The sequence below is a fragment of the Eubalaena glacialis genome, chromosome 6, assembly GCF_028564815.1.
Source record: "Eubalaena glacialis isolate mEubGla1 chromosome 6, mEubGla1.1.hap2.+ XY, whole genome shotgun sequence".
NCBI lineage: Eukaryota > Metazoa > Chordata > Mammalia > Artiodactyla > Balaenidae > Eubalaena > Eubalaena glacialis.
The window spans coordinates 1,914,946-1,939,992 of record NC_083721.1 but is presented as its reverse complement, the minus strand read 5'-3'; the positions used below and the strand labels follow the sequence as shown (position 1 = coordinate 1,939,992).

The 25,047-nt window shown below is 55.4% G+C and overlaps 1 protein-coding gene across 1 annotated transcript; it reads left to right on the top strand.

Moving 5' to 3' along the window:
* The first annotated feature begins 376 nt into the window (after nt 1-376).
* On the top strand, nt 377-24,487 carry AIRE (autoimmune regulator). Its single transcript, XM_061193743.1, has 20 exons — nt 377-436; nt 540-710; nt 1,480-1,666; nt 3,708-3,797; nt 13,994-14,189; nt 14,456-14,543; nt 14,654-14,845; nt 15,377-15,551; nt 15,793-15,948; nt 16,316-16,390; nt 16,936-17,049; nt 17,854-17,996; nt 18,168-18,248; nt 19,153-19,268; nt 19,969-20,068; nt 20,645-20,827; nt 21,500-21,621; nt 21,770-21,857; nt 23,243-23,311; nt 24,407-24,487. The coding sequence occupies exons 1-20, from the start codon at nt 377-379 to the stop codon at nt 24,485-24,487; spliced, it is 2,487 nt and encodes an 828-aa protein (XP_061049726.1).
* Nucleotides 24,488-25,047: the final 560 nt, after the last annotated feature.

Here is a 25,047-nt window from a genome sequence, read left to right as displayed (position 1 = left end):
ACACCCTCAGAGCCACGGTGGGCCTGTGGTTAGGTTCCGCCTGGCCTGGTGGTCACCCTCTGGGTGCTGGACTGACAGGGTGACCCACAGCTTGATCTCAGTTCGGTTCAGAGGCTTTTGGGCCCAAAGGCATCCTGAATGGCACCTGACTCCTGTCGGGCTCGGCCCCTCACCCAAGGCTGGGTCTGGGGGCGGCTATGTACGGCCTGGGAGGATCCTGTCCTGGTGCCGGGGCACCGACCAGGTTTCCTGGCAATGGGGAGAGACCCCCTACACTGCTCGGTCCTCATGCTGTCCTTCTGCATTCCTGCACAGCCCCAGAGTAGCAGGGGGTCTCGCGTCACACATCAGGCATCTGGAGAGGATTTTTGGGCACATGAAGCAGAGGGGGGGCCTGGCAGCGGGTGGAGCCGTGCCTCTCTGGGAGCGTACACTGGTGGGGGGGCGATGGGACCGCTGTCCAGAAGCTGCATGAGGGAGGCCACAAGAGCACGAGGGCCATCAGGGACTGGGGTTCAGATCTTTCCCTTTGTCTGCAGGTGTCAGGCCTGGGCTCCTGGCTGCTTGTATGTCATTCAGGCGGAGGCGCTGCAGAGACTGCCCCGTCTCCCGGGCTGTGGGCCAGGGCACGGGATGAAGTGGGGGGTGCAAAGCCCAGCGCCCCCACTAAGCGGGCTCGCGACTCCAGGTCTTCATGCTTTCACTGCACGGTGAGCTCCCAGGGAGACAGGCTCCTGGGGAGACCGGCTGGGCTCAGTCATCCTGCGTGTCTGGAGCTGATTCCCCCACTGGTGCTTCAGGCATACGACTCCACATGCAGTGTCTATAAATGTTCCATGAAGGGAAGAGTCTCTGTTGAAATAGGGTTGGGGGAAGTGGAGTGTTAAGTGGGTGCATTTCCTGCGGGACTTATCAGAGCCTTTATGATGGAAGGCTCAGTGATGGAAGTTGTGAACCTCCAAGCAGGGGATGGTATACAGCCTGGCCCCGACTGATCCGACCAGGGCATCCTGTTCCCAAGGCTGCCCATGACCGTGCTTCTGGAGGGTGGGAGAAGCTGCCGGCTGTTGGCCCAAGGCTGGGCACATCAGCAGGTGGGCTGGTTAGGCTGCAGCACTGACGACCCAGGGCCCAGGGCTGCAGCAGCAGAGGCTGGTGTCCTGTCCCCTCCTCCTGACCCTCATGGTCCTGGCCCCTGTGGGGCAGACTGACGGCCAGTGCCTTCTCCTATCTGGAATGTGCAGCCAGGGCAGGGGAAGGGAACACAGGGACCCGCCCATGTTTCAGTCACCACATCAGGTCACATGACCCACCTCACACTAGTGGGAGGGGAGTGGTGGTGTTTTGTGATGCTCTCGGGGGAATGGATGGATGGATGAACGAACATTCATTCTTCTCCCCAAGACAAAGTGCAGTGGGGGTAAAAGAGGAATTGGCCTTTGTGTTGGCCTGACCACAAGGTGACCCACTGGTCCTCAGGCTCTGGTCCGACCCTCCGCCCAGCCTGCCGCTGTCTTGACCACTAATGACGCTTTAAGTATGCAGAGAGAGAGAAGGCAGCCGCTGACGGCTCAGAAGGGTCTGGCCTCACAGCCAGGTGTCCTGGCGCTCCCGGTGGATGCCAGCGACCTCACAGGGCACAGCCTCAGACAGACCACTCTGTGCGGTGATGAGGGGAGTGGAAAAGACAAGACCCCTACCCAGTCTGTCTGAGCACAAAAGCTGGGGCCTCCGCCACCCACAAAAGTGACCAGACATCCCCCCCTCCTGGCTAAAACGGTGACTGCACATCTTCCCAACTGCCCGACGAGAGGCCTTAGGGCGCCAGGTCCCTGCACCTCCCCTTCCCAACAGCACCCCATCCAGAGCTGCTGTGGGGGAGCCTTGGGAGCAGGGCTGCTGTCTGGGACCCCCGTTCATGGTGGCGTCATTGCACTGATGTCCCTGAGAACATGGCGATGACCCACCAGCTTACTGGATTTAACCTGCCCTTCCTCCAAGCCCACTTACACCAAGGGAGTCCCCTTATAGTACATTTATAAACACTCAGTGGAAAACACCATTTTTATTATCTGTGCACAGGCTATACGTTTTTATAGACTGATATTCAAAAAGTCCCAAAGTAGATGGTGAAATGATGCTGGATTCCAGCCCCTGTTGCTGTTGGGCTGTGGAATAAAACTTATGAAAATCAAGTGTCTCTTCTCTGTTTCTTTTTCTCTTTAAACTCTTGAGTATTTGTCTTTTTCTTATTGATTTGAGAATTCTCTATATTAAAGATATTACCTAATCCTCATATACGTGTCACATGATTTATCGACGGGTCCATCTACTGCCCCCTCCAACATATTCCATGCAAGGCATTTATTACCTAACAATCCACAGTTGTGTTTGGATCGCGTGCTAAGCTTTGCATTTCGCACCAGCCATCTGTGTCTCTCTGCACCAGTCCTCCCGCCCTCCTCACTGTAGCTTTTTAATACTTTATCTGGGGCAGCTTGATCCTCTTCAAAGGTGTCTTGTCTCTTGCTCATTCATCTTCCAAAAGAACATGAGACTCAACTTCTAAAACCCCTTTAGTAATTCAATTGGAATTACATTAGTTTTAGAGAATAATTAAGGAAGAACTGCCTTTAAAAAAAAATTTTATTGAAGTATAGTTGATTTACAATGTTGTACTAATTTCTGCTATACAGCAAAGTGATTCGTTATACATATATATATTCTTTTTCATATTCTTTTCCATTATGGTTTATCGGAGAATACCGAATATAGTTCCCTGTGCTATACAGTAGGACCTTGTTGTTTATCCATTCTATAAATACTCGTTTGCATCTGCTGACCCCAAACTCCCACTCCACCCCTCCCCCACGCCCCAGCCCCGTTGGCAGCCACAAGTCTACTCTCTACGTCTGTGAGTCTGCTTCTGTTCCGTAGATATGAAGAACTGCCTTTTAAAATGCAATTAAGAAATGAAATCCAGAAGCATGGTGTATCTTTCTGTTTCTTCTTTTTAAAAAATTATATATGTTAATTATACCTTAATAAAAAGAGATACAAGCAAATAAATAAATAAATAATAAAAATAAATAAAACGTAAAATGTGGGTACAGCAGATCTCTTCCTATCTTTATTCCTAATTATCTGATATTTTACTTGGTGCTATGAATATTTTCCATTATACTTTATTTCCTATTTTTCATGTAAAAACTAATCTGTGCATGTTATTAAATTCAAACCATATTTAAGTGTACAGGTGAAATAGTGAAGCCCCATCTCACCATCTCCCGCCTGCCCCAGGGCTCACACCTGTTATGTCTCCTTCCAGACGGAGAGGTTTTCTTTCTCCTTCTCTTGTTTTCACCACAATAATCGAGTCACCCTGTACACACCGCATTGCAATTTGCAGCACAGAGTAAACACCGTGGAGGGCCCTGCAGCCGCCCCACCTTCCCCCTGGCTCGGCCATTGTCTGGAGGGCGGCCTTGATGCTGACCTGTCTCCGCTGAGGGACATTTTGGGGGTTTCCCTTCCTTCACCCTCACACGTAATCCGCAGGGGACTCCCCTTTGACCCCGGAGCAGGTAACTTTTCTGCTTCATTCCCTGCACGCTCAGCGGGACGGGAGCTGGTGGGGACCTGCTGGAAGGGATGTCCCCAAAGAACACTGGTGTCAGTGTGCATTTTCACGGCCCACCGTGGCCCAGGTCCCAGCCTGCCAGACTCCCAGTGGGGCCAGTGGGTGGCCAGCATCTGCACGGGGGATTCAGGGCCACAGGCGGAGGCTGGGGACATGGGTGTGGCTGTGCCAGCCAGAGGCTCTTTGACCTGGAAACTCCCTCCACACTTTCCGCTCCTGCACAGTGACAGCTGGGTCCCCGTCCCGTCACTCCAAGGTCATGCTCTTCCCAGCTCCAGGCCATTGGCACGTCCCAGGCTGGCTCCCCAGCCGGGCGAGGGCTCATCCTCTTGTCCACTTAACATGTCCTGATCCTGCAGAGGATGGGCCTGGCAGGGGCTGGGCAGGGCTGCAGGCTGTGGCCAGGAGATACCAAAACCTAAGAAGATGAAATGGCAACTCCCAGACTCAGAGAAAATACTCAAAACATTTTCACAATATCTGACAAAAATCTGTATCTAGAATATGTAAAGAACTCTGACAAATCAATGATACAAACAAATCATTTTTTAAAACAGGCAAAAGACTTGAACTGACATTTTGCACAGGAACATACACCAGCGGCCAATAGCACAAGAACGTTAGTCATCAGGGAAATGCAAATCAAAGCCACAGTGAGATGTCACCATACACCCAGCAGAATAGCCATAATCAGACACCACCAGGAGTTGCGAGGATGTGGAGCAACTGGAACCCTCACATGTTGCTGGTGGGAATGCAAAATGGCACAGTTGTTTTGGAAAACTCTGCGTTCCCTAAATTCATATCTACCCTATGGCCCAGGAATTCCACTCCTAGCTATTTACTTACCCAAGAGAAACGAAAACCTTGGTCCAACAAGGACTTGGACAAGAAGGTTCACATTAGTTTTGTCCACAACAGCCCAGATGTCCTCAACAGGTGAGCGGATGAACAAGCTTGGGAGGTCCGGACAGTGGAAGGAATGAAGAACCAGTACTCACAGCCACATGGAAGAACCCAGACGTACTCAGAGTGAAAGAAGTCAAATGGGTAAAGTTTCATACCAGACCGTTCCCTTTACAGAAAGTTCCAGAACAGGCAAAATGAATCCACAGTGACCCACAGTAGATCAGAGGTCCCTTCCAGGAGGTGGCACCAAGGAACTTTCTGGAGAGATGGAAATGTTCTGTATGGTGATAGGGGTGTGAGTTACACGGGTGGGCCCATCTGCCAGACTCAGACAGGCAGGGGTGGGGCTCCTCGGCCCTTGTCCACACGCGGCACACCTGGTACAGCTGGGATCCAGGGAAGGGAGCATGCCCGCTGCCCTCTCGCTGACGCCTTTTACTCAAAGGAGGAAGTGAAGAAACCCTAGAACCTTCTGTCATGGCGAAACCACCTGAGCAGCTGTGCACGGGCTGGACAAGCGTGCATTTAACACATGCTCGAAAGCAGCAGTGTTAGCCTGGGAAAATGATAGATGTGCTTTTCTCTATTCCTCTTGCTAAGTCTAACTCAAACCCCTGGACATTATACACAAAACTAATATACGAAGACTCTGAAAGGCAGAGAGAGGCAGGCAGACCAGCCAGGGCCCTCAGAAAAACATGGTGATGAGTCCCCTCTTTTGTTCTGTTTGTAATTTTTGCCTCTCATACCCCAGACCTGCTATTGGAGATGTCAGCAACGCAGAAACACCAACAGGCACAGCCAAAAAGAGCCATCCAATCTGTCGAGGGCCCGAATGGAATAAAAAGGCTGACCCTCCCACAAGTGAGAGGAAGTCCCCCTGCCTGACTGCCTTGAGCTGGGACATCTTTTCTGGCCTTTGGATTTGAACTGAAACCTTGTCTCTTCTGGGGTCTCCAACTTGCTGACTGCAGATCTTGGAACTTCTCAGCCTCCATAACCATGTGAGCCAACTCCTTATAACAAATACATATTATTTATATAATCTCTGTGTCTTTAGAGAACTCTGACTAATGCAGCCTTATTTAAAGTGTTTCAGTGAGCCATTACAAACACATTAGAAACAAATGGAAAGTTAGCAACTCTCAGTTAAGAAATAGAAAGTCTCTGGGGGACTTCCCTGATGGTCCAGCAGTTAAGACTCTGTGCTTCCACTGCAGGGGGCACAGGTTCGATCCCTGGTCAGGGAACTAAGATCCCACATGCCGCAGGGTCAAAAAAAAAAGAGAAAGTCTCAACAAAAGAAAAAAATATATATATGAATATATATACATATACATGATATAAAGAAGGGCCAAATGAGCATAACTAAATAACTAAAATTTTTAAACCACCATGGAGGGATCAGATGAAAGGATAAGCGGACTGGAAGACAGAACAATAGAAATTACCCCGTTCAAACAACACTGAGAAAACAGAGTGAAAAAAGTGAACAGAGCCCAAGGGACCTGCAGGTCTACAAAAAAGATTTGTGCCCTTAGAGTCCCAGAAGGAGAGGAGAAAGAGGATGGGGCTACAAAGTACTTGAAGAAACAATGACTGAAAAGTTCCCAAAGTTTGGCAAAAGTCATAAACACCTATACATTCAGGAAGCTGAACATATAGGATAGAACCAAAGAAATACACACCCAGACATATCATAGCATAGATTCTAAAAACTGAAAACATGGAAAACTCTTGAAAGCAATGAGAGAGATCTGACATCTTGCTTATAATAGAAAAAAAAACAGTTTGATAAAAAGTAATAAAGATTTATTTTTAAAAAATCTGAATGGTACCAATTTCAGAAATTATGGAGACCAGGGACTTCCCTGGTGGCGCAGTGGTTAAGAATCCGCCTGCCAATGCAGGGGACACAGGTTCAAGCCCTGGTCCGGGAAGATCCCCATGCCACGGAGCAACTAAGCCCGTGCGCCACAACTACTGAGCCTGAGTGCCCAGAGCCTGTGCTCTGCAAAAAGAGAAGCCACCGCAATGAGAAGCCCACACACCACAACGAAGAGTAGCCCCCACTCACCACAACTAGAGAAAGCCCGCACGCAGCAACAAAGACCCAACACAGCCAAAAATAATAATAATAATAATAATAATAAATAAATAAATTTATTTTTAAAAAAAGAAAGAAATTATGGAGGCCAGAAACAAGGGGCACAATATTTCTCAAGTGCTGAAAGAAGAGCCCTCCTAACCCAGGATTCTACGTCCAGTGAAAACCTTCTTCAGGGATGAAGAGAAATCAGGTCATTCTCAGATAAAGGAAACTGAAAAAAGTTGTCACCAGCAGACCGACCCTAAAAGAGTGGCTAAAGAATGTTCTCTAAACAGAAAGAAAATGATAAAGAAGGAATTCTAGAATATCAGAAAGGAAGAAAGGACAATGAGAAGACTAAAAATATGAGTAAAAACATTTTCTTTCTTCTCTTGAGTTTTATACATTTATATTTGACAGTGGAAGCAAAAATTATAACACTGATGTAGTTCTAAAAGTATTTAGAATAAATATTTAAGAAAATTATATTATAAATGAGGACGCTAAAAAGATATAAAGAGAGGTAAGCTTTCTACACTTTACTGAAACTGGTAAAATCTTGACCAGTAGACAGTGATAAGTTATGAATGGATAGTGTAATACCTAGAGCAACTACTAAAAATTTATGCAAAGAATATAAAATAGATAAACAACAAGGTCCTACTGTATAGCACAGGGAACTATACTCAAAATCTTGTAAAAAACTATCATGGAAAAGACTATGAAAAATAATATATATATATAAAACTGAGCCACTTTGTTGTACAGCAGAAGCTAACACAACATTGTAAATTAACTATACTTCAAAATAAATAAATAAATAAATTCTGCAAAGAGATACACTCAAAGACACTACAGATAAATCAAAATAGAATTCTGTAAGATGTTCAGGGAACCCACAGGAGGGAAGGAAAAAGTAATCAGAGAAAACAAACAGAAAACAAGAGTAAAATGGTAGATTTAAGCCCAACATATCAATAATTACATTAAACGTGAATGTTCTAAACACACAAACTAAAAGAATTTGGCAGAGTAGTTTTAAAAAAATGACCCAACTATATGCTGTGCACAAGAAATTCACTTCATATATAACCGTAAAAGTAGATCAGAAATAACAGGATGGACAAAAAAAGGTATATCATGCAAACACTGATCAAAAGAAAGCAGGCATGGCTCCATTAATACCAGATAAAGTAGACTTTAAAGCAAAGAAAATGACCAGAACAATGAAAATTGACCCTTTATCATCATGTGATAAAACAGTCAATCCACCAAAAAAGACATACAAGCCTAAATGTGTATGCAACAAACAACAGAGCAGCAAATACATGAAGCAAAACTAATAGAACCTAAAGAAGAAATAGATAAATCTGGTGTAATTGGAGACTTCAAATCCTTCTCTGAGCAATTGATGGAACCATGAGACAAAAAAACAGAGAAGCTCAACATCACCATTGGCCAGCAGGATCTAATCAACATTTACAGAACATGCCCCCCAAATTACAGAGTACACATCCTCTTCAAGTGTCCACAGACATAAACCAAGATAGACCATCTCTTAGGACCTAAAACAAACCTCAACACACTTAGAAGAATTGGAACCATACAGTGTGTGTTCTCTGATCACAGTGTGTGTTCTCTTGGAATCAAACTAGAAATTAATAGCAGAAAGATAACAGAAAATTCTCCAGACGCTTGTAAACTAAACATCACACTTCTAAATAATCCATGGATGAAAGAGAAAGTCTCAAAAAATACACTGAATGAAAAATGAAACCACGACATATCAAAGGTTGTGGGATGTGGCTCAATCGGTGCTGAGAGAGAGAAGTTTATAGCGCTAAATGCAGACTTTAGAAGAGAGGGTTATAATTATGCACTCACTTCAAGAACCTATAAGAATAAGAGCAAAATAAACCCAAAGCAAGCAGAAGGAAAAGAATAGTAAAGATAAGAGCAGAAATCAATAACATTAAAAATAGAAAAACAACAGGGAAAATCAATGAAACAAAGAGCTGGTTCTTTGAGAAAATTTTTTAAAAATCAACAAACATCCAGAAAGACTGGCCAAAAAAAAAACAAAAACAAAAACAAAAAAAGAGGCAGAGAAAACACAATATCCAATTTTAAAACTGACAAAGGTGGTGTCACTGTGGACCCTAAGGACATCAAAAGGAAAATGAGGGGAGATTATGAACAACTCTGCATTCATAAATTTGACAACTTACATGAAATGAACCAATTCTTTAAAAACCACAAACTGCCACAACTAACCTGATATAAAATAATTAGAAAATAGCCTGTAACTATTAAGGAAATGAAATTCCTAATTTAACTCCCCTCAAAAAAATAATCTCCAGGCCCAGATGGTTTCACTGGAGTTTCTACCAAACATTTAAAAAAGAATTAACACTAATTCTACACAATCTCTTCCAGAAAATAAAAGGATGAATACGTCCTGATTCATTGTATGAAGCTAATATCACTCTAATGCCAAAACCAAATAGACAGACTCAAAAAGAAAACTATAAGCCAAAATACCTTGTGAATATAAATGCAAAAATCCTTAACAAAATATTAGAAAATCAGATTCAACAAGATATACTATGACCAAGTGGAGTTTATTCCAGGGATGCAAGTTTGGTTCAATATTCAAAAAATCAATCCATGTAATCTGCCATATTAACAGCCTAATGAAGAAAAATTATATGATCATATCAATCAATGCCAAAAAAGCATATAACAAAATTTAATACCCATTCATCATAAAAACTCTCATAAACGTAGGAATAGAAGGGACTTCATAAACTTTATAAAGGACATCCACAAAAAATCTACAGCTTTTCCTCTAGGATCAGGAACAAGGCATGGACGTCCACTCTCATCACTTTTATTCAACATAGTACTGGGAGTTCTAGCCTGTGCAACAAGGCAAGAAAATGGAAAAAAAGGCATACAGATTGGGAGGGAAGAAATCAAACGGTTCCTATTTACAGATGATAAAATTGTCTTTGTAGAAAATCTCAAAACAAAATAAAAACACTCCTAGAACAAATAAAATGAATTCAGCAAGGTTGTAGGATGTAAGATGAACACGTGAAAAATCATTTGTATTTCTAAATACTAACAATGAATAGAGACACAAAAATTAAAATTAAAAGCACAAAACTACTTACACTTGCTCAAAAATTTAAATCTTAGGTGTAAGTATAACAAAACAGGTATAGAACTTGTGTGCTGAAAACTACAAAACATTGATAAAAGAAATCAATTAAGTTCTAAATAAATGGAGAAACATACACACATGGATTAGAAGATTTAACGTAATAAAGATGCCAATTTTCCCCAAATTGTAACTTCTATCAACATCCTAGCAACAATTTTGTAGATAGAGACAAGATTATTCTAAAATTTATATGGAAAATCAAAGAAACAAGAGTAGCTAAAACAATTTTGAAAAAAAATAAAATGGGAGGAGTTGGTCTACTGGGCTTCAAGATTTATCATATAATTACAGTAGTCAACTATTTGTGGTATGGATGGATGGACATACACAGAGATTAATGGAACAGAATAGAGAACCCAGAAATAGATTCACACAAATATGCCCAATTGATTTTTAAAAAATTAATTAAATTTTATTGTGGTAAAATATACATAACATAAAAGTTACCATTTTAACCATTTGGAAGTTTAAAATTCAGGAGCAATTTGTACATCAAAATGTTGTATTAATCATCACCACTGTCTATTTCCAGAACGTTTTCATCATCCCAAACGGGAACCCCATACTTACTAAGCAGTGACTCCTCCTTCCCCTGCCCCCACCTCCTGGAAATCTGCTTTCTTTCTCTATGGATTTGCCTATTCTGGGTATTTCACATACATGAAGTCACACAATAGGTGGCGTCTTATGTCTGACTTATTACACTTAGTCTAGCATTTTTGAGGTTTATGCATGTTGTAACTGAGCGATATTTTATTGTATGGATGGACCACACTTTATCCATTCTTCTGTAGATGGACAGTTGGGTTGTTTCCATCCTTTGGCTGTTGTCAGTAGTGCTGCTATAAACATTTGTGTACAAGCTTTTGTTTGAGTATCTGTTTTCGATTCTTTTGGGTGTACACCTAGGAGTGGAATTGCTGGGTCATACGGTAATGTTATGTTTAACTCATTGAGGAGACACCAAACATTCTTCCAGAATGGCTGCACCATTTTATATTCCCACCATCAACGTGTGAGGTTCCGATTTCTCTGCATCTTCTCTAACGCTTGTTATTGTCTGTTTTTTGATAACAGCCATCCTAGTGGGTGTGAGGTGGTATCTCATTTGGTTTTAATTTGCATTTTCGTAGTGAGTGATGATGTTGAGCATCTTTTCTTGGGGAAACAGGTGCAGAGAGGGTCACACAGCTAGCGGAGGACAAGAGGGTGCTAAAGTCCTGGCAGAGAGTCACCAGGAGACTGAGCCTCCCCGGGTGCCCCACCACCCAAGAAGGGCTCAGGGGGCAGGCCAAGGGCCTCTCCTGCTCTGCTCCTCCAGCTGAGGCCTGGGCTGGCATTCTGAGGACCCTGAGGGCATTCTAACTCAGGATTCCTGATCCCTGGGACCCCAGCCCTTTTTGGGGAGCCACAGAGACTGAAGCCTCCGTCCGGGGCAAAAGGAGAAGATTGTAGTGTCCAGGGTTCCTTGAGGGGCCAAGGCCAGCAGCCGAGGGACAGGACCCCCTCCTGTTCCCACCCTGCCACTTGGGCTTCCTCCTCCCCGATATCTGGGCGTATCACTCAGGGAGCATTTCCTCCTCCTTGCAAGCTGGGAGTGCCTGACATGACCTGGGCACCCAAGGAGTGTCCTATGTGCTGAGAGCATGGACCTGGACACCATCCATCTAAGGCCATTTACTAGCTGTCTGACTTTGGTCAAGTTCCTTAACCTCTCTGTGCCTCAATCTCCCTATATGTAGAATGGGGACGCTAATAATGTTGAACAAACAGGGTGGTTCTGGGATTAAGTAAGGGCAATTGCAAAGTACTCAGAACAGTGCCTAGTGTGTAGTGGGGCTGGCGTGTCTCATACGTAGCGTCACTGCACTGCAGGAGAAGCTCCTGTGCGCGCTCCCTTGCAGGTGAGGACAGAGGCTCAGAGATTCGCTACTGAGGGGTGGGCAAGTTGCTGGGCTGCTTGCTGTCCGGAGAAGGCGCTGAGGCTCAGGCCCCGAAGGCAGTGACCTGGCTGAAGGCAGTGCCGGCCCTCGAGGGGCCCCTCTGTGGTCGCGCAGGCCGCCTCCACACACCCTGGGCCACTCCAGGTTGCTAGCAGGTAAGGGGCTGCTATGGAAACCCCCGGCGTAGTGGAAAGTCCGAAACTCTACAGGAGCCTGTTTGCTAATCTCCAACCCAGAGCCTGCGTGACGCCCGAAGCAGCCAGGCCAGCCTCACGACAGAGGCACCTGCAAGGGTATCAGGGCTTTAAACAGTGAAGTGAAGACTTTGCTCTTCTTGGCAGTTTTTAATTTCCCTTGAACCGTTGGCTTGTGACTAAAGCGTTCCCTAGGGACCACTCAGCCCCCCAGGGAGAAAATGTGCTGGGTGTAGAGTGACGCTGGCCATCATGATGCTGAATCGGGGCTGTGGGCCGGTCACCCCAAGGCCACAAACACAGCTCCCTGGCATCTGGGTGCTTCTGTGTGTGAAATTTGGGGTCACGCAGGACAGGCAGGAATGGCCCCCAAGCCCCACATCTCCACGGCTGCACCCACGGCACTGCAGCCTGTGGGCTCGGCGCCCTGGAGGTGGGCAGTGCCAGGGCCCTGCTCCTGACTCAGTCCCCAGAACATTCTACAGGAGAGCTAGCCCGAGAGCTCCACGCTCAGGTCCTGGCCCTTGAGAGGACAATGCCCTCAGCCCTCACCACCACCCCCTGAGCCGGCCCCAGGCTGATGGAGCTCACGTCTCCACCTCCAACACCGCTGCCCCAGGCTTGGAGCAGCCCGAGGCCCAGAACTGAACCGTCAGGGGCCCGGGCCTGGAGGTGAGGACACAAAGGCAGGGCTCCCAGGTCAGGAGGGGACTCACAGTGCCCCACCCTGGGCTCCCACCTCAGTGTAAAACATGAGGGCCGACGCATGTAAGAAGTCTCGGTGACACCCCCATCTCATCGGTCACGAGTCCCTCCCCCTGCCCCATGTGGCCAGTCCCAGCCCAGTGCTGGCCCTGACCCCAGGCTTCCTGGAGCCCCCACTCACCCTCCAGCCCCGTCCCCAGGCGCCCAGCTTCTCTCCCTAACACAACCTGGCCAGACAGCTTCCTCCAAAAGTCCTCCCAACTCTGCAGGCTGACCACAGGGATGGTCCTTCCCACTGTGTCTTGCATCCCTGCCCCCTACCCAGACCATGCTGTCTGGGCCCCCGCGAGCTCAGCATCCCTGGACGCCCCAGTCCACTGCCCCTGCCCACCAGTTGCCTCGGATGCTGTTCCCATCTCGTGGACTTAGGGACCCCTGCTGCGACCCTCCAGGAAGCCTTCCCTACTTCCCCCTGGAAGCTTCTGTCCCCCAGCCTCTGTCCCCCACCTAGGAAGACTCCTGGGGCGCCCCTTCCTGGGCTGTGAGCCAGACAGAGACAGAGGTTCCCATGGCCCATACACAGGCATGTCTGTCCATGGGGCCAGCTGCCTTCTAGAAGCTTTACTTTCTAACACACCTGGAGGAAGTAGAAGGTGGCTATCAGCTGGGGACTCCCAGTGGAGTGTGCTCATTTTAAAAATGAGAGGACTGGGAGCGACCTAGATGCCCACTGGCGGCTGAGTGGGTAGAGGAGATGTGGTGCATACATACAGTGGAATAGTACTCAGCCACGGAAAGGAACGGAATCGGGTCATTTGCAGAGATGTGGATGGACCTAGAGACGGTCATACAGAGTGAAGTAAGTCAGAAAGAGAAAAACAAATATCGTGTATTAACTCATATATGTGGAATCTAGAAAAATGGTACAGATGAACCTGTGTTTGCAAAGTGGAAACAGAGACACAGACAGAGAGAACAAACGTATGGACACCAAGGGGGGAAAGGGAGGGTGGGATGAACTGGGAGATTGGGACTGACATATATATACTACTATGTATAAAATAGATAACTAATGAGAACCCGCTGTCTAGCACAGGGACCTCCACTTCGCTGTGCGGTAGAAACTAACACAACATTGTAAAACAACTATAGCCCAATAATAAAAAAACAAACAAACAAAAAATGAGAGGAGTGAAGGTCAAAGAAGGAAAGCAACTTGCCCAGCATCACCAGCCTCCAGGCAATGCCCAGCTCTGAACCCACTGACATGCACCAGTCATACCCCAGGTCCTCCATCAGGTGGGTACCTCCTCCTACAGCCCCAGGCTTGGGACCCTGAGCAGCTGCTGCGGCGGTGGCAGCGGTGCCCACTCCCCACCAGGGACTCTGCCCCCGCACAGCCCCGTGGAGGCTTCCCGTGCTGCCTCTGCCAGCTGCTGGGGCACCTGGGCAGCCCCTGCTCGTGTCTGACACTGGGCCCCAGGTGAGGTGAAGACACCTGTCCTGGCTTTTCCCCATTTGAACAGGGCCCTGTGGGATGCTGGCTGGAACCACATTTCGGGAATTGAGTCCAGAGGCTTCTTTAAAAAGGAAAGAAAAGCCAGCAGCCTGCTGGCGGGTGCACAAGGGGGCTGGCAGGTGGCTGGGACCATCTCGCACTCGGGTTACAGGGAAGTTTCCATTCCTGCCCCTGAAGAAGCTCCCTGGGCCCTGATTGGCTCGGGCTGAGCGGCCTTTGCTCTCTCCAAGGAGAGCCCGGTATAATAGAGACCCGGGCCGTGAGCTCAGACCCGCGGAGGCCGGAGGAAGCGCCTGGGGCTCCCTCTTCCCGGGCCAGGTGTGCCCGCCCAGGTGCCCGGCGGCGCAGGGGGCGCGCCAGGGCCAGGAGGCTGACACGGCCCAGACACCCCACAAGTCCGGCGGCACCCCGAGGCCGCGGGACCCCAGGCGGGGAGAGGGGGCCCCCAGCCCCGCGTCCCCGACCCGGCAATGGCGGGCGAGGCCCGGGCCGGTGGGGACACGGCGCTGCGCCGCCTCCTGAGGCTGCACCGCACGGAGATCGCCGTGGCCGTGGACAGCGCCTTCCCGCTGCTGCACGCGCTGGTCGACCACGACGTGGTCCCCGAGGACAGATTCCAGGTGGGCCACAACCAGACCAGCAAGCCAGCAACGCGCCCCAGCCTTCCCCACGCCCGCGCCCAGGAGCCGGCAAGGTCGCGGAAGACCCGCTCCAGAGGGACCCTCCCCAGGCCCGCCCCTCCCCACTCTCCCGCCCCCAAGCCCCTCCCCGCCCCCAAGCCCCAGCGCCAGGGGTAAGGTCCCTGCCGCTAACGCCGCAGCCTGCCCCACGCCTCACCCGCCAGCGGAGAGCATGGTCTCCAAGGCAAGTTCCGGTGCCCCCCCCCAGATCCCCAAAGCCCCCTCCCAGCCCTTCCCAAGCCTCCCTCCAAGTTGAGCACAGTCCCCTAAGATGAATTCCAGGTGGCCCCCACCTCACCCCAGCACCCCCCTGCCATCCCCAGACCTGCCCCAAGCCAAGGGGATGGACACAGGTGCCCAAGTCTCCAGCGGCCTCCTCGGGGTCAGCATTTGCCCTCTGGTCCCGCAGTGGAGGTGGCAGGAAGGGAGGTACCTGGGAAGGGCAGGGCCCCCATTCCCACTTTGCTTCAGGAGACGCTGCGTCTGAAGGAGAAGGAGGGCTGCCCACAGGCCTTCCACGCGCTCCTCTCGTGGCTCCTGACCCAGGACACGGCCGTCATCCTGGACTTCTGGAGGGTTCTCTTCAAGGACTACAACCTGGAGAGATACAGCCGGCTGCAGCCCATCCTAGACAGCTTCCCCAAAGGTGGGGGGCACTGGGGGCTGGGGTCCCGGCCGGCTCAGCCTCCCTCACTGGCTGGCGGCTGGAGTCATCCTCTGAGCCCCAGCTGGACTGTGTGAGGGGAGGCGCGGGGCTGTTTAGGGAGCCCCGGACATCACCTGGACCATCTTGGCTTCTAAGAGCAAAGAGCTGAGGCCTCACCTGCCTGAACGGGGCGTCAGTTCTGGGCTTGAAGCTCAGCCTCCGGCCCTGCACACGCCCACAGATGTGGACCTCAGCCAGCCCCGGAAGGGGAGGAGGCCCCCGGCTGGCCCCAAGGCCACCGTGCTGCTGCCCAGGCCCCCCACCAAGAGGAAGGCTCTGGAGGAACCGAGGGCCACCCCGCCAGCAGCTCTGTCCCCGAGGGGCACCTCCAGCCCAGGTACCCAGCTTGAGAAGCCGGTGGGGTCACAGATCCCCTCACGGAGCCCTACACCCCCTGACCACACCCCCTCCCCGACCTGGTCCGGGAGCATCTGTCCCTCCTGCTTGGCCCAGAGCCAGCCTGGCAGAGGTCCCTCTGGGGACTTGGATGGACACCCTGTATGAGCCCCCCAGCCCTTGTTGACCCCCGGGCCCTGTGAGTAGGCAGATGGGTGTACTTCCTTTCTCCTGATGTGGACACCAGAGCCCGGTAAAGCAAGAGGACACACCAGAGTCCGGGATACCCCACCTGGCACTCTCCCACCTGCCCCCTGGCCTTGGCCCAGCAGCGGGAGGAGGGCCAGGCTGTCCCTGCTCCCCCACAGGCTCCCAAGCCAAGGCCAAGCCCTCCAAGAAGTCAGAGAGCAACGCAGAGCCACAGCGCCTCCCGCTGGGCAACGGTGAGCCAGGCCCCAGGTCTGGGGGTCAGGGGCCCGTCTTGGGAGCTGGGACCATGCTGGCCTGGGGTCACCCCACCTGTGCCCATCTGAGTGCCCCATCCTTCAGGGCCATCTCCGACTTTGCTTCCTCCGGAGAATCCCCCCCTGCCCCTTGGCCGGATGCAACCTGGTACCCGGAGACCTCCCATGGGCCCCTGGTGCCGGCCTGAGGGCAGGCTCTGGGGACCCTGCCTCCCTCCCAGCCCAGCCCAGGGCCACATCCCAGCGTCTCTGTTCATTCCCGCCAGCTGGGTTCGGACGGCTCGTACACCACACACCAGACCACACCACATATGTGTACACACACACGCACACGCACTCCATGGCCCGTCTCTGCACTTACATGTGGGCTGTCTGTCTGTGGAGGGGCTGGACCCCCTCCCCGGCCTGCCCTGCGTGGAAAGAAGGAAGGATTCTGCTGCCCAGACACCCCTCACTCCCCACTGCCCATGCTCAGGAGCCGTCGTCCCAATAGATGACCCCCCATTTGGTGCTCCCTTCCCCAGGAATTCAGACCATGTCCGCTTCGGTCCAGAGAGCCATGGCTGTGTCATCTGGGGACGTCCCAGGAGCCCGCGGGGCCGTGGAGGGGATCCTCATCCAGCAGGTGTTTGAGGCAGGTAGACGGCGCTGGGGAGGGGCTGCCAGGGGATCCACGTCCCCGCTCAGCTCCCTGGTGGCTCCAGAGCAGCTGGGACATGGACGAGGCAGCCCCCACTCCCTGCAGGGGGTCTGCCATCTCTGGAGGGGATGGTCTGGGCAGGGCTTGGGGCACTCTTGGACTCTAAGCTGGACAACCTGCGGCCCCGGCCCCACCCGCCCCATCCTTGCATCTCCTCCTTCCTCCACTCCGTGTGCTGCACACGCTCTGGGGACGCCGAGGACCCTGGGAGCTGATGCGGGCTCCAGTCTCACCTACCAGGGATGGTCCCAAGGAGCGGTTTCCTAGGGCTGTTATGATGAGTTGCCACAAACTAGGTGACTTAAAGCAACAGAAACGCCAAAATCAAGGTGTGGGCGGGGCCAGGCTTGCTCCCTCAGAGGCTCTAGGGCAGAGTCTTCTCTGCTTCCTCCAGCTCATGGCAACCCCCATGCCCCGGCTTGTAGTCACATCACTCCAGCTCGTCGCCACAGAGCCTCCTCCCTGTGTCTCTCTGCGTCCTCTTCTCTTCTCATAAGGATGCTGCCCTTGGACTTCGGTCCAGGGCAAGCCCATCTTAACATCTACAAAGACCCTACTTGCAAATAAGGCTGCATTCCAAGACTCCAAGTGGACGAGACTTTGGGAGACGTGCTTCCCCCAGCAGAGAATCCCTCCTGTGTTCAGGACCCTGGGCCCAGAGCTGACAGGGGTGGGGTTTGTGGGGGAGGAACAGTAAGCTGTAGAGCCTCCCTGCCAGGCCCCCCGACCCGTCTCCTCCCAGGCGGCTCCAAGAAGTGCATCCAGGTTGGGGGGGAGTTTTACACTCCCAGCAAGTTTGAAGACCCCGGTGGGGGAAAGAACAAGACCCGAAGCGGCAGCCTGAAGACCCTGGTTCGAGCCAAGGGGACCCAGGCTCCTGCCCCTGTAAGCGCTGCTGGGACCGCCCCTGGGGAGGCCTGGCCCTCGGCCCCCTCCCCCAGCACCCGGGGCAGCAGCTTCACGTCACCTCCGGTGGGGAGCTCTGCTGGGGCTGGGGACTGCCCCTCCCGCCCGAATGCCTCCCCTGCTGGTGACCCTCTCTCTTCTCCCTGGCAGGGTGGAGGCGATTCGAGGGCAGGCCAGCCGGACAGGGCCCCGGGCCCCCCTGCCCTCCCCAGTGAGCCCCAGCTGCACCAGGTAACGCCCAGAGCACCCCCAGGGTCCTGAGGGCGGGGCCTCCTGGCGATTTGCCACGTGTCCAGGGCAGTCACTCCAGGGACGGGAGGGCAGAGGTCTAAGCTTCTGTTCACGGGATGGAGCACCTTATTTTTCATGGTATTTTTTTCTGATAATACACAATTGTAAAAATTCACATAAGTTAGAGCAAGTGAGTCCTCCCGGGCTCTTAAAGCCACAGCATTTGGTCCAGCTGCCAGCTGTCCCATGCCTCACAGGTGGGCCCTTGGTGTGGCTGTGTCCCCTGCTAGCAGCCAGGAACCCAAGCACCACGTACGCCCTTGGGCTCCCAGCACCGTTTCTGCCATGGATCCGCCAGGCGCTGTGCTGGGCCCCGGGGAACCAAGAAATGAGGACTCGTGCCTGCCCCCTGGAGCTCCTGGGCTGGTGGGGTCTGGGGGGGATTGCTACCATGAGTGCGCCCGTCACTGTGAGGGGCTGCCCAGCTCTGTAGTCCCCGGGGGGCTTCTGAAGGAAGTGGCGTCCAGGGGGGCACGGTGGGTGCCATCCAGGCAAGGGCACAAGCAGGCCTCAGGCGGAGGGGACAGCGGGTGCCCAGGGCCCACAGGAACACCGCTGGGCCTGCCCCTCCGCCGCCCCGTGGGTGTGGGCGTGCGGTCTTGGGGCCGCCTGGAGCACAGGCACCCGCGAGGAACCAGCCTCCCTTAAGGACCGTTCTTCCCAAGAGGGGTGGCCCAGGAGGTGTTCGGGGCTAGAGCCTCAGAGGTGGAGGAGTCTTGGGGAGCCCTGGGGAGCAGGCAGCCAGGGCGGGATTTCAGCAGGGAGCAGGCGAGGGGAGTCTCTCGGGGAGGGCGCTGCCCCATCCCGGGTCCTCCAGATGCTGCGTGTCTCTCCCCCGTGTCAGAAGAACGAGGACGAGTGCGCGGCGTGCGGGGACGGCGGGGAGCTCCTCTGCTGCGACGGCTGCCCCCGCGCCTTCCACCTGGCCTGCCTGACCCCGCCGCTGCACCGGATCCCCAGGTGGGCCCGGCACCGGCCGCCCCGCCCGGCCTCGCAGCCTCCTCACTCGCCCGCCCTGAGTGGGAGGCCGCCCAGAAGTCTCTCCACGCCAGGGATGGGCAGTGAGGCCGGCCTGGGAGGGGGCCTTGGCTTAGGTCGCCGGGCGGTGGGGCTGGGGCCCGGGAGCCTCCCACCCACCTCCCCGCGTGGCCGCGCTGTCTCCCGAGCCTGACCGGCAGGGCCCTGAGGCCCAAGGCAAGGAATGGCCATCCCGTCCCATCTCGCCCCATCTTCCCCCAGCCCAAACCGCCACAAGCAGCTGACCACCAGCACTAAGCAGAGTCTGACTCCAAGTCGGGCTGGGGAGCACAGAGGCCACAGAGCTGCCCCCCAAGGGCCGGGGGAGCCCATCCTAGGTCCAGCGCAAGGCCCCCTGCCCTGGCCCCCCGGGAGAGTGGCTCTCATCTGAGAGCCACAGGGGATGTGCCAGGCTGGCGAGGGCTGCCCCACTGGGGTAACTACCCCAGCATCCTGGGCTCTCCTGCGCACCGGCCGGCAGGCCCTTCCCCTGTGGCTCTGCCCATTCCCCTTAGTTTCCCCATCGGGGAACGGAAAGGGTGACCTGGAGGAGCCCTCAGGCCTCCCCTGTGTTGCGGGCTTGGGAGTCTACCGTGCCCTCTGCCTCGCCCTGCATGTCTCCGGCCGGTGACAACGCAAGCAGCGGGACCTGGAGGTGCCCCAGCTGCCTCCAGGGAAGAGCCCAGCAGGAGCTGCCCCGGGCTGAGGAGCCCCGGCCCCGGGAGCCGCCTGCAGAGACCCCGGTACACACAGGCCCGCTCCCAGGCCCTCTGTCCGCCGGCTGCCTGCCTCCTGGCCGCTCCTGTGGGTCGGGCCTGCCCCAGCCAGAGAGCCATGTGTCCCCCACCCTGGCCTGGCCCCATCAATTCCACTTTCGCCCGTGGGGCCACGGGGGTGCAGGCCACCGGGAAGCGGCCCTTACAACGGCCCCGCTTCTCAGTACTCTGATTTGGGGGCCTTCGGCTCTGTCAGCCCAACACAGGGGACGCACTTCGACCACCGATAACATTCTCCAAAAATGTTTTAAGTGTTCTGTTACTGCAAAGTCACAACGGATACGATGCGTGCCCCAGCATATGCCGAGTGTGTACTCTGACAGCCCGTGAGGGCCACGGGGCCCCGCCTTTAGATGGGGAAAGGGTCAGGGAACTTGCTGGGACCACAGAGCCAGGAACCGCACCCGGGGCTTTCCCACCTAGTATGGCGCTCCTCCCCCCGGCACCAGCCCCCGGTTCCCGGGGCCCCAGTGGTCATTAACTCCTGGGTGGTGCTGGGCAAGTCCCCTGCAACACCTCTGAGAACTGACCCTCCGGTTCCAGGTCCTCCTGGCACTGAGGTCAGCGGGAGAGGAGGCGAGGGGACCTCCCAGGGAGCGCCCCGCTGGAATGGATGTTGCAGTCACCTACAAGCACCTGCTGGCCTCACCTCCTGCAGCCCCCCCGCTTGTGCTGGACCCCTCGGCCCTGCACCCCCTGCTGTGTGTGGGCCCTGAGGGGCAGCAGGTGAGCGGGGTGCTGGGGTCAGGGTGGCTGTCTTCAGGCAGCTCAGGGTCTACAGGGGCAGCCAGGCGAGCCTGAAACAGGACCGTGACAGGCGGGGGTAAGGAGGTAGGATTCAGATGGAGGTTAGGGGTGGGGGCCGGGGGAGGGGGGCTGCCAGGAGCAGCCAGGCAGGCCAGGGGGAGGGCGGGTGGAGGAGGCTGGAGGGAGGCCCAGGGGCTCTTGGGGTTGCTAGATTACCCAGAACAAGGTGCGGGCTCTGCGGGGGAGGGTGAAGGGAAGGGGGCTGCTGGAGGGATTCCAGAGGACGCGACCGTTCTCTCATCGTTCTTGAAAGCCCCCTCACAAGGGCAGGACGATAAAGGGGGCAGAGTTCGCAGCCCCAGGTCTCCCAGCCCCTCCTGCCTCCTCTGGAGCGGACGCCCTTCTGGGTCCCCTTGACTAGCCCTGAAGGGGGTCCGGGCCCACCAAGGGGGACCGAGACGGGGCACCTAGTTTCGCCAAGCTGCAGCCCAAAGGTGCTGGGGCGCCCTTGACCTCTTCAGGCCTGGATCCCGAAACCTCGGACTCGCCCCCCACTCCGTGCGCCCCTCCCAGCCGTTCAAGCCCGGGCGGGGTCCCAGGGCCGTGCGCCCCTCCCCGGCCCCCGGTCACCCCGCCGTGGTCCGTCTGCAGGGCCCGGCGCCCGGCGCGCGGTGCGGGGTGTGCGGGGACGGCGCGGACGCGCTGCGGTGCTCACACTGTGCCGCCGCCTTCCACTGGCGCTGCCACTACCCCGCCGGCGCTGCCCGGCCCGGGTGAGTGCGGGGCCGGGGCCGGGAGCGGAGGGGGAGGGGAGGGGGGGAGGCCCGGCGCCCCCCAACGGCTTTAAGATTCCGGTGTCCGGAGGGCACTCCCAGCCCTGCCCCAGCCCCGGCAGCCTGCGGCCTCTCCTCCGCTCGCCAGGGCCGCCCTGCGCTGCAGATCCTGCTCCGGAGACCCCGCCCCGGCCCCCGGGGAGGGGGCGCCCGCCGCGAGTCCCGCCCCGAGCCCCGCCCGCCCGGCTCCCGGGACCCCCAAGCTCATCGCCAAAGCCGCCGCCGCCGGCCCTGGGGCGCAGGTGAGGGGGGGCGCCGCGGGGCTGGGGGTGGGGAAGCACATCTCCAGGGGAGGCCCCGGGCGCCAGCTTCGCGGGTGTGCACCAAACCTCCTGACCGTGTGTTCATTCTGTACAAACGATATATTTGTTTAAGTCGACTCCCGTCTGATAACTTAAATCTGCCGAAGAAGGCAACCCTCCCAAGCCACAGTGGCTATGAAGTCGCCGGTTGGTCGCAGGCCCAGAGCTCCCCTAATCCCCCAGCTGCCCTGGCCCCTTCCGCACCCCCCAGAGTGCCCCGTGCAGGGAGCGCCGTCCTCGGGGTGGGGTGGGGGCAGGGGAGAGTGGAAGGAGGCGCCACACCAGGAGTGAACACGTGTGACTCCCTCGCCTCCAATCCTCCAGCAGCCTTGGGCCTTGGGACCTTGGGGAGGAGTGACTAGCCTCACTGAACCTTCACTTCCCAGGGCTCCCTCAGAGCCGGGGGGCGGGGGGGGGGGTCCTGTGTGTCTCCTGCTCAGAGGCCTGCAGAAGGTGGCGCATCTGCCCCGACTGCCCGCAGCAGGGGCCTTCCTGCCCACATCCCTGCCCCTGAAGAATCCTCGGGGGCCCAGGGTGGTGATGTCCTGCCCCCGTCCATGGTCCATCCTACCTCCCAGTCCCGCCTCGTAATCCCCTGCACACACGGTGGGTGACAGGGCACCCCAGGCACTGGGCACAAGAGGGCTCACACCTACTGGCGTTCCGCTCCTTCTGGAAGCCTCATTCCTCATCCCCACCCCTCTGCACTGTGCGTGCCAAGCCCTCACCCAGGGCTGGTGGCATCAAGGGCTGGAGGAGGTGCCGAGATTTGGCTGATTTCAGCTACACACTGGGAGATTGCATATGGCTCCACTTAGTATGGCCTCGCTCCTCCTAGCCTGCGAGCCAGGGGGAGTGTGCCACGTCCCCGGCTCTGGCCCTCGCCCCTCAGGGGCACGGTTGGCCCCGCAGGCTTGTTGGGTGGCTGAAGGGCTGGAGTGGGAGCAGGCTCTGTCCTGTCTGGGCCTCACGTTTCCCATCGGTGACAGGGTCCCTTCCAGCTGGTCCTCGCCCCAGAGGGGTGGCAGGGACCTGGGCAGGCAGCCCCGAGCTCGCCTGCGCCCCCTCGTCTCTGGAGCTGGATGTTAGAATTCAGTTCCCAGGTTCCCGCCTGGAGGAGCGCGCAGCACCCCACTGCCCTGGCATGGACACCGCCCCTAAACCCCGCTGCTGCCTCTGTAGGGAGCCCTGCTTCCGTGGGGATGAGCCCGGCAGGGCTGCGGAAGTCGGGTTCACCTCGTCCCTTTTCTGGGTTCCAGGCGGGGGACAATTCTGCTGCTCATGAGCCGGTTCTGCACAGGGATGACCTGGAGTCCCTCCTGAGTGAGGTAACACGTCACCCGGCTGGGGCTACCCCTGCCCCCCTCTGCCTCCGCCTCCACGGCCTCTGGAGCAGCCAGCTCCCAGGCCACGGGAGCAGCTGCAGACCCCTGTTCTGGGCACACTGGACGCCACAGGCCCGTGTCACCCCAGATGGCGCTGGACCCTCCACGCACCAACGAGCCAGAGCGGGCCCCGAGCTGCTCCCCTTTCTAGCTGCCCTGGAGGTCCCGGGGGCCTGGACCCCGGAGAGCTGGCGGCTGCAGGAACCGGCACCAGGGCCACTGAAGCCTGATGCGGAGGCCGTGACTCTCCCCGGGGGTGGGGGTGGGAGCTAGGCACTCTGGGACCACGCCCCCTCGCAGATCCCTCCCTCCGCCTCCTCAACCCAGGCCCCTCCACCCGATGATGAACAGCTAGAATCACGGGGAAGAAAAGGTGGCTTTTAGAAAAGGTTAAAGTCCTCCAGCCACCCCCAGACCCCAGGTGGCTCGTACGTGTCCTCAGCGGCCTGGCGTGGCACGGTGGGGATCCCAGCTGACCACGGGGGCCCTGCCTTGGGTAGTGGGCCAAGCACGGGCAGGTCCCAGACACTGAAGCTGTCTTTAGAGGCCCCAAGAGGGCCAGGGGTGACCTGAGGTGCCAATATAGGTGGGCAGAGTGGGGCAGATCCACAAGCCCCTGTGGAGCAGGTCACCCCTGTTCTGTTGGAATATCGGGCATTCCCACAGCTCCCCCAGTCCCGCTGGAGCGCCAGGCCCTGCGCAGAGCTGGGCAGAGTGAGGGAAGGAGCTGGCCCTGCCGAGACACCCGGGAAGAGGCCACCAGTTGGCAGAACAGCCGTGGTGGCTGTGCCTGGGCTTACGGGAAGCTCGGAGGAGCATGGGATGAGGCGTGCCCCCCGACCGACGTCCGGTGGGGCCTCGGGCCTGTTTCCGCACCTCTGAATAGGAGGGCTGGGTTGGATGGCGCATTCCCATCACGATGTTTATGACTCAGGTGGCCGCGGAGGCCAGGGCGGGCCGGATGTGGGCCCGGCAGGCACACCTGTCCCCTGAGGTTCTGGCCAGGGCCCAAGCCCCGCTCTCTGCTCTGTCCTGCAGCACTCCTTTGACGGCATCCTGCAGTGGGCCATCCAGAGCATGTCCCGCCCGGTGGCCGAGGCGCCCACCTTCCCCTCCTGATCCAGGACCCCAGCCTTCAGGCAGCATGGGAGGAGGAGGGGAGGCACTGGAGGACGCTGCCAGAGCCGGAGCAGACCTCATACGCACGGCCACTGGCTTGGAAAGGGACCGAGGGGGAGGTTAGGACCAGGAACTGAGATGTTCCAAGTGCCGTCAACAGTCAGCTTGTCAGCAGCCATGCCTGTGGCGGCACAAAGCCATCGTGTGCGCTGAAATTAAAGTCACTTCTGTGGGTTCGACATGCTCTCCAGTACAGTGTGCTTGTTTCGGGGATGGGGGTCTGTTGCCCTTGGACTTCTGGGGGTCTCGTGGCTCACTCAGACCCTCTGGAGCCCCTCTGTGCCGGGCACACATTAGGTAGCCTCTGCGGGGGTGGGACGGCATGTCGGCCCACCGAGGACAGCACTGGGGAGGGGCTGGCCGATGCCCTCCAGCGTAGGGGGTAAGTGCCCCAGGCCACAAGGTCGAGTCGTTTATTCAAACAGGGACCCACTGGTGAGGACACTAGTGTCATATGAATGAGTAGGCAGCTGTTCCAGGCCAGGCCCGGCTAGGCGGGC

Bases quoted from the DNA above. Each gene is read 5' to 3' on its own strand.
- AIRE (XM_061193743.1), top strand. From the start codon at position 377: ATGAAGCAGAGGGGGGGCCTGGCAGCGGGTGGAGCCGTGCCTCTCTGG. The intron at 19,269-19,968 runs GTGGGCCCGGCA...CAACGCAAGCAG, and splicing joins CCGCTGCACCGGATCCCCAG to CGGGACCTGGAGGTGCCCCA. The intron at 21,858-23,242 runs GCCCGCCCGGCT...TCTGGGTTCCAG, and splicing joins CGAGTCCCGCCCCGAGCCCC to GCGGGGGACAATTCTGCTGC.